Source organism: Brassica napus, chromosome C9 (assembly GCF_020379485.1).
Source record: "Brassica napus cultivar Da-Ae chromosome C9, Da-Ae, whole genome shotgun sequence".
NCBI classification, from domain to species: Eukaryota; Viridiplantae; Streptophyta; class Magnoliopsida; order Brassicales; family Brassicaceae; genus Brassica; species Brassica napus.
This window is the reverse complement of record NC_063452.1, coordinates 8,883,091-8,892,798: the sequence shown is the minus strand read 5'-3', so window position 1 is coordinate 8,892,798 and position 9,708 is coordinate 8,883,091. Positions and strand designations below refer to the sequence as shown.

Below are 9,708 nucleotides of genomic sequence, written 5' to 3'. Positions count from 1 at the left end.
TGACATTTGACATTTCCTCCTTAGATAGAAAGTAATCGAATCTACGATGGGCTCAGCTGTAAATTTGGGTCCGTGTTTAGGCCCAATCGTAAACTATTCTCAGTGTAATATTTGAATTATTGTAAATCGTTAGGGGAATTCTTGTTTTTAACAAAAAAACATTTTCAGTCCACCAATAGTTACATTATATATTCGATTGCAAATTTTTATTCCATTGGTATCGATTCCAATAATATAAGATATGCAACTGCGCTTAAAATAAAGAAAAGTAAATTACATTTCATATGAGTAACAAATAATTTTTATTATGGAAACATATATTTTTTTCTGTAACAGAATTATGTAAACATATTAGGTCCATGTATACTCTAACTTAGGCACTTCTTGACCATGCGTGAAGTAAATCCCATCTTCTCTAGCATACCAGTAGTTCTTTTTACCATGATCAAATGCGCCACTACCACCTTCAAATGCCCTAATCATTACAGAAGGTCCACTTGCCTGGAGAAATGTACAATCAATTTTATTCTTAGGAATAAATTTATCATGAAAGCTATAATCATCAGTTTCTCCTGGTTTTAGGAAAAAGGTGCCAATCTGATCACCATTCCATTTACAAAAGATTTGGAGATCGTTTCCTGGATTAAGAGAGTTATTTAAGTATATGTGGTTTTTCGCAAACAGTTTGGCGTTACCCAATTCAATAGACAATGCGATGATAAACAAAAAGCACGAGAAACGATTCATCATTTAGTTAATCAATGTTTTTTTTGTTAGGGATGATATGTATTTTTTTAAATAAGATATGCCAATTTATACAACGATGTCTACACACATATACACACACATATCATAAATGTATTTTGTTAGAATAAGGGTGAATTGATGGTGGTCAAAGTGACTTTTGGTTTGTTTGGTATTCTACTTTGAACTTTTAATTATATATATTTTGACTATATTGTTAAAAATTAATGCAAAATCTCACTATTTAAGAGAAGTACTTATCTGGTGTTCAATAATCTCTGGTTTGATTGTTTTCTTTTATTCTTATTTATATATTATCTACTAGAAAAATTGGTCCAATGAATCAATACTATTAAAACAGAAGCACAAAATTGGACCAACTTAGTTATAAAAGAAATATTTTTTAAAAACTATACAATATAATTAATATGCCAATTACATTATTCTATAGTCTAATACATTTATATCTATAACAAAATCACCATACAATCCCACCTTATCATTTATGGTAAGGGATTAAATGAAATTATTATTATTTATGGTAAGTGATTAAATGAATTTATTATTAACAATATCATTTTTAAAATAAACATTTGTTATGGTAAGACTTTAATACACCCTAATTTATGATGTATGTAGTTATCCTCTTATATATATATATATATATATATATTTTATATATATATATATATATTAAATGAGAAGTCACTTGATTTATTTTTGTTTAGATGTCAATCATATAGATAGTTTAAGAAAAATTGTTATAATTTGATTGGTTGAAAGATATTCAATTTTTTATTATTTTAATTAGATCTAATATAAAAAGTAAGTTTAGAACTAATTAATATCGGTTACCAAATAGTCTAAATGATATTACAAATAATAATTTATGGTAACTAATTGTCAAAATTATAGAAACTGTAAGAATGTTTGATTAATACCTTTTTATATTTATATACTTCATAAAATAATTAGTATAACACAATTTACAGAAATCAATATAATGATTTCATATTTTTATATAAACTATTATATTTGTATATAAAGAATTATAATATTATTAATGTATTATAATGTCCATATATGTCTTATAAGTCATTTAAAATTAAAAAAAAATTATAAAATTATCTATCATGGCTTACAAAAATATTTTAAATTATTTATATGCGTTTATAAAACATTTTATAAAAAAACAATTCTCCTATATATTAAAAGAGAAGTTATTTAAGTGATTTTTATTATGATTTACTTGGTCGGATTTTAATTTTATTTATTTTAGTTTAGATTTAAAATAAAAATAAATCTAGAACCAATTAATATCACTTGCCAAATAATTTAAATTATACAACAAATAATGCTTTATGAAACTAATTGTTGAATTTATATAAAGAATAATAACATTTGACCAATTATTTTTTATATTTATAAACTAAATAATATAACGAATGGAACGTTTTATTATTTTTAATAATTTAATTAGATCTAAAATCAAAGGTAAGTCTAAAACTAATTATTATCACTTACCAGATAACCTAAATGATATTACAAATGATAATTAATGGTAGCCAATTTTCAAAGTTATAGAAAGTGCAAAAATGTTTGATCAATTCTTTTTATATTTATATACTATATAAAATAATGAAAAAAACAATTTATATAGTGATCGATATAATGATTTCATGTTCATATAAAATATAGTTGTATCTATAATAATTATTAATTTTTTATAATGTCCATATATGCTTCATAAATATTTAGACTTTGAAGATTGAGCGAATTATATTTAATGGAACATGTGAGAAATTTGATTAAAAAACATTTTGTATTTAAGTCAAATAATATAGTGAATAAAGTAATGTTATGATTGAAAAGAATTCTAAGATGCATTTTTTGTTTATTGATTGCATGTTTTGTATTAATATTTAGAGAGAAATAAATATTTGGCAATAATATGTAAAAATTAGAAAACATTAGCAAAAATTTAGTAAAATGAATGAAATGATAATGAAAAAATGAAAAGATGCCGAAGAAGATGCATAATATGTGTTGGTAAAGTTAATGTGATAATTACATATATAATTCTACAAGTATTTATTATTAATAAATATTCATCTTTTATTTTTACATCAAATTTATAAAAACTTTACGATTGATTTTGAAATTATTTGAAGTTAAAATTATATTTTTAATGCTTTTTAATTATTATTCGAAATTTATGACATTGTATACATAATATATATTTTCATACAATATTTATATCTGTGAATTCGCGGACAACCACCTAGTATAGAAATACATTAATAAAACTTTTCTATGTCACTTTATAGTATTTATATTGATTGATTATATGATTAGTCGACCTAGTGGTTTATACTATATTTTCAAATAATATTAATGCCTTCATATATGTTAATAAAACGTTTGTATGTTATTTAAAGACTTTCATATTGGTCGACGGTGATATATGTTTCACTGTACTATATTAGTTTTAATAATATTGATGTTTTTTCTTCACACATGTTAACGCAACTTTGTATGTTACATTATATAGATTTTATGTTGGGGTTTTTGCAAATATGACTCAAAACTTAAAGTAAAACACAAAACTAACCCATGTTTTTTTTGAAACTTTGACTTGCCTCTTTCACCCCCAAAGTTCAAATTATTTACGAAAATGCCATCACTTTTTTTTTCTTCTTTTTCGAAAATGCATATTTTACTCTATTACCCTCATTTTCCTCAAGTATTCACAATATTGCCATTGCCATCAATACACCAACCACCACAAACAACCAATTTGAAGCTCTTAATGCACCTAAAAATCGATTTACACTCTTTCATTCTCAATTCTTATGAACTAAAAACAACATCTCTTTCTTTTTCTCTCCATATTCATCCAAAAAAATCAAAGATTTTGATTCTAAAATTTGTATGGTTCATAGAGCCATTGAAGCTTACGATTCTTTGGTGGATCACTTTTGTTTGAGATTCTGGATGCTTGGAGAAGACTTATGTGTGATAAACAAGTTATATCACTGGTTGAAACTATAAAATCAGTTTTTTCCTAGATCTGTCCGTCTTATCTTGCTTATCTTGGATGACTTCCATGTAAGTCGTCGGACGGACGATATCCTTGTAAGTCGTCTAGAAAAAAAATATTTTTTTTTGTTTTATTTTTCAATTGCAAAACTAACATGAGACGACTTCCATGGAAGTCGTCTAGGTATAACAAAATATTGATTTTTTTAATTTTCTATTGGATGACTTAAGTCAAATTTCTGACATAATCCGGTCAAATGCAAAACTAACCCGTTTTCTCTAAACGACTTACATGGAAGTCGTCTCGAATTTTTTTTTAACAAACAAAGATGGACGACTTCCATGTAAGTCGTCTAGGTTAAAAATCAATTGCAAAACTAACCTAAATGGACGACTTCCTTGAAGTCTGCCGTCTGCGTCAATGTTTAATAAACTTTCATTTTCTCTAAAACTATAACGAATTTTCAACATTTTCTTGTTACTTCATGTCTATTAATCAATATTTTAGCTACTGAATGAGATTTATAACTTAATTCGTGATATTTATGAGGTTACCAACATTCATGTTTATTAAAGTTTCTAGCTGATCCGAGAAGACTTCCGTGGAAGTCTTCTACGCTAGTTTTTGAATAACTTGTATTTTTAAGAGTATTAAGTAACTTCAAGATATGTAAAACTCATATTTTCAAAATATATTTTTTCCTTTAGTTTTACTAAATTTGACTAAGTTTTTCAACAAAAACTTATAAAAAACATGATATGCTTTGACTAGTTACTATTGTTTATTTCCATCTCTTAAGTATTATTGTTATAAACCCTAATGATGATTATTGTTATGAGTTGGAAGAAGGGTTAAAATGCTTCTTAAAATGTTGTATCAATATGAAGCTACCAACACTCTTGTTTATTAAGATGAGAAGAAAGCCATTGGAGTTTATTATTGCATATGGGAGATCCAAAGATAAGAAAAAGGCTATTGAAGTCTATTATTTCATTGATTTGTAAATGTGTAAACACATTGTTAGCACATTGTTAGCACATGTATTACATCTTGGGAAACATTATTACTGATTTTACAAAAAATTCACAACTAAAAGAGTAGACATGCAAATCACAAAACAGACCACAAACAAAACTATTATAGATCATTCCTCTACAAAGACAATCTTGGACTCCACTTGATATGGAAGAAGACTTCGTCTGAAGACTTCCTGGAAGTCGTCTAACGCATTATATTTTAGACGACTAACAGGTAAGTCGTCCCAAAAGTCTTCCAAATCTGAAAAATTTGCATATCAAATCCAGATCTGAAAAACCAGCATATCAAAAACGTTCAAATGGTTAAAAAACAGAGAAAATGAGTGGAAGATTAGGTAAATCTACCTTTATATAACACACAAAATTACATATCTAAAATTGATAGATCTACCTTTAAATGAGTGAAAGATGAGAATCATGTGATGAAAAACCTGAAAAAACAAGATAAATTCGTGAGAAATACATGAGACAAAACTGAAAGAATCATATAAAGTTTGGTGTTTTCAAGTCAAAGAGATTAGAGTGGGCCTGGAGAGTTTTAGTTTGGTAAAAAAGTAAGAACTTTGTACAACAAGAAGTTACCAAATGAAGAAAAATCAGACATAAAAACTTACCAAAATGCTCAGATCTGTTATGAAAATGAGACTTCGTCAGAAGACTTCCAGGAAGTCCAGACGACTTCCTGGAAGTCGTCTAGCGTATTATATTTTAGACGACTAACAGGTAAGTCGTCCCAGAAGTTTTCCAGATCTGAAAAACCTGCATATCAAAATCCAGATCTGAAAAACCTGTATATCCAAAAACGTTCAAATGGTTTAAAAACAGAGAAAATGAGTGGAAGATTAGATAAATCTACCTTTATAGAACACACAAAAATACATATCTAAAATTGATAGATCTACCTTTAAATGAGTGGAAGATGAGAATCATGTGATGACAAACCTGCAAAAACAAGATAAATTAGTGAGAAAAACATGAGACAAAACAATAAATTGATATAAAGCTTAGTGTTTGTAAGTTCTAAGAGATTAGAGAGATGTTGAAGAGTTTTAAAATGATGAACATTACATTTTTGTTGCAGCCTTTTGAAAGGAGGAGAGAGAATGTGTAAAATTTTCTTTATATAGGGAGACAAAAAACCTAATTATGTTAAATATTTTTGATTCAGACGACTTCCTAGACGACTTACTTGTAAGTCGCCCAAAAGACTTTAATATGTAAGTCGCCCAAAAGACTTTAATATTTTTAGTAGGAAATTAAAATATTTTTAGCGGGAAACTAAAATAGAAGACTTCACTGATGACTTACTTGTAAGTCGTCTGGTTTAAATTATTTAAGCGGGAAAATAAATTTTTTAAAAAATTTTAGGCGGGAATATTTGGACGACTTACATGTAAGTCATCTGTTTTTAATCATTCACCAGACGACTTGCAAATTAGTCGTCTAGACCCTAAACATAACCCCTAAACTTAATTAACTAACTAAAAACTTCATAAAATCAAATTAAACTTCAAAAATGTTTACTATACACAAAAATAAACACTTATAGGTAAAAATTTAATTTTTCAAAAAAACATTCAAGCTTTCCAAAATCTAACCTTAAGAATACATACAATACTACAACATATGTTGTCAGACCCTAAAACCAAAGAATATCATGATTAACTACTTTCACTCATCTATGCTGAAAACTATTCATTTTTATTATATCTTAATTTACATTACTTAAAACTGTTTATAATTACATGATTTTAATTTTTTATTTTTCAAAATAATTTTTTAAAAAATTATAAATTATTTTTAATATCAACTACACCAGACGACTTACTTGATTAATCTAATAGAAGTCGTCTAGAAGACTTCTAGCATCTTAGACGACTCAGACGACTTACTGGGGGCTATATTCGTAAAAATGGCTTCTGTTTTTTTGTTTGGTCACAAGGGGCTGGCTGTAATTTCACAAGCTTTTTAGGTTAATTTTGCATTTGATTCAAGTTTGAGTATATGTTTGTGGTTAAAATCAAGTTGTGAGTCATATTTGGCAAAATTCCCTTTTATATCTGTCAGATTTTTTGGGTCTTTTAATGGGTCAATCAGCGTCGAGTCATATATTAATGGCGGATTTTTAGATTTTTATTAGGGTTTATCAAGTTTTTAACTAAGGATTTTTATTAAATTTAAAAAGGATAATATACGACTCACCAGTTTACCTGTTCAACTACGAGTCCGGGTCATATATGAAAAAATGAATAAAACTAAAAACACATATAATTATTTTTATAACATAAAACTGTAAATCAAAATTCCAAAGTATTTAATACCAACTAACATTTTTTTATTTAAAAATCAAATCATTATAGCTATTAATAAATCCAACAAGGAATTGTAGACTTGTTTTTTTCTTTCAGACATAGACACATATCACCCCCTATAAAAACTTTTAAAACTTAGTATTTATTTACTCTCTTTCTCTCTATATATTATTTTACAAATTAAAACAAAATTTATACAAAGAGTAGTGGTTACAAGACCATTAAATTTGATATCTCATTTTCTTTGGTTTAAATAACAGAAAAAGGGATCAAAGGACAATGCAGAAGCTGAATTTGTGTTCTTCGCGAAATTGTCACTTTGATCAGCATATATAGTGCCTAGTGGAAATATATTGTTCTGATTTTGGTGATGTCAAGTTCGTTGCTTCAATAGATCTTATCTTAGTACTGAAGCAAAGAGACTCTGTGACTGAGTTTCCCAGCTTTCAGATGGCTGAAGCAAAGAGATATAAGAGACAAGTTACTTCCCCGACAAGTAACAAGAACTTAGAATAAACAGAGAAGTTTTCAGACTGATAAATTCTTACAGCGTCAATAGATGTTTGGTTTGGGTTTGACACTGATAGATTTGGAGATCCTTGCTGGTCTAGTAGAAACAATGGTACATCAACCATTACTGATGGTTTTGAAGCAATTACCACTGGAAAATTTGTAAAGTAAGCCGCCTGAAACTGAAATTTCATAGTGAAATGGAAAAAAAGTTATTATGATAAGTTCTTGAACAAGATCTTGAGGGTCTTAGAGAGAGTAATTTCACCTGCTTTACAGATAAATCTTCCACACCAAGCTCGAGTTCTGGGTTTATGACAGCAAGTTTCATCGACAAGAACTACAAGAGTTTGTCACTTTAAAATATAGACTTGTAACTTTGGTTAATGATGAAACAAATAATCTTGGTTTCGCTACTTACCTCAACTTGTCTCTGTAGAGACTGAACATAATTGATGATCTCATCAAGCACACCAGCTTTTCCAGTGACTGTGTTGCATCCAGGGACAAGATCTTGCAGATATTTCATCTTCTTGCTTATCTTTTCTCTTCTTGCCTGCAAAAGCAAATCTATTTTAAACCCTAGAATTGTCTCTACCTTGGAGCACAAGAAACTTTTTTGAAACACTTTTATTACCCTTTCTGCTAAACTGTGTCTGTCTGTGGCTTCCCCTCGACGAGCTCTCACGTGGATATAATCCAATTTCTGGATCTGTGAAGCTCCCTTTGATGTCTCCTTTGAAGTGTCTGAAGATGCTTCCTTGTTACTTATGTTTGACTCTGTCTCAGCCTCTACTTTGATCTTCTTCTCTGTCTTTTCCTCTTCCCTTGTCTTGACCTGAGACATAATTATATTAGAAAAATAAAAACCCATGAAAACATACTTTCAGACAAAACTATGATCAAACAAACCTCTGATTTTCTCTTGTTTTTCAAGGAAATAGCTCTGTTTTCTTCACTGTTCTTCAACATAACCCCCATTGTATCCGGTGGATGTATCTGGCAACTACTTGTTCTTGAAATGCAGCCATCCATAGCTTCATGTGAATGACCAAAACCCATGTTATAGTTTGTTCCAAAACCAGATCCAACCATTTGAAAATGACTGAAGGTACTCTGCAACAACTCATCATTGTTGCTTCCATGGAATTGTAGTATCTGAAGAAGGTCGGGTGAATCATTACTGCTCAGAGACAAAACTTCTTGTTGTTGATGCTGTTGCAGCCACTTAAGCCTTTCAGGTACAGACATGTCCGCGTAGCTTAAGGACAAGTTTTCTGGAGAGACAAGACCTTCCAACATGTTGTTCTCTGCAGAAATCTCTCAACTTGTATTAATGTGTATAATTTTAAAAGTGAGACAAAAAGTACAAACAGAATGTAGAATGGGGAAAAAGGCTCTGATTTTTTTTTCTTGTTGTGTGTTGGTTAAAGCAAAAGAGAATTTTCTATAAGTGTATGAAGAAGTATCAGATTAAGGTTTATGCAACTTTTTTGGGTAGGTTGATAAGAAAAGATGAAAGAAGTGGGAGAAACTAATACATTGAGAAAAAAAACTAATACATTGAAATCATTCTTCTTAGCTTTAAATAGAAAGCATCATTGACCCACACACACAGTCCCCTACTTCTTATGTTTCCTACCTTCCTTTGTATATTAATTTCATTTACTTATTATTGGTTACCTCAACTTACCTCTAGACATAATACTCCCTTACAAACTCAGAACGGTACAACAATTTTTAATGCATACACACACTACATAAAGTCAGAAACATTGAGCAATGACAGATAACTTTTTATATAGATCTGACACAATAAAATCGCAAACTTATACATGTATATAGGTCCATATATATATATATATTGATATTAAGAAAGTTATATACCATGGACCCGTAAGTTCTAGAATGAGGCATAAACCATGTAATTTAATTTTCTTTTGGAGAGTAGATCTTTTCTAATGTGAATCGAACATACATGTGACTTCTAAAATCTCTACATTTTCTATAACCAAATAATTTTACACACTAGACTAACTCATTCTTCTAGGCTTGTAGCAAAACA

General features: G+C 28.7%; 1 protein-coding gene across 1 annotated transcript; it reads right to left on the bottom strand.

Annotated features, from left to right (window-relative positions):
• Positions 1 to 7,252: 7,252 nt before the first annotated feature.
• On the bottom strand, positions 7,253 to 9,708 carry LOC106357812 (transcription factor HBI1). The gene is made up of 6 exons (XM_013797513.3): positions 8,556 to 9,708; positions 8,281 to 8,481; positions 8,065 to 8,199; positions 7,912 to 7,983; positions 7,682 to 7,825; positions 7,253 to 7,587 (listed from the first exon to the last, which is right to left on the bottom strand). The coding sequence occupies exons 1-6, from the start codon at positions 8,943 to 8,945 to the stop codon at positions 7,531 to 7,533; spliced, it is 999 nt and encodes a 332-aa protein (XP_013652967.1). The 5' UTR covers positions 8,946 to 9,708; the 3' UTR covers positions 7,253 to 7,530.

Excerpts from the sequence above, each read along its gene's own strand:
- LOC106357812 (XM_013797513.3), bottom strand. The coding sequence starts at position 8,945 with ATGTTGGAAGGTCTTGTCTCTCCAGAAAACTTGTCCTTAAGCTACGCG. Across the intron at positions 8,482-8,555 it reads AAAACAAGAGAAAATCAGAG|GTCAAGACAAGGGAAGAGGA; the intron begins GTTTGTTTGATC and ends ATTATGTCTCAG. Across the intron at positions 8,200-8,280 it reads GACACAGTTTAGCAGAAAGG|GCAAGAAGAGAAAAGATAAG; the intron begins GTAATAAAAGTG and ends TTGCTTTTGCAG.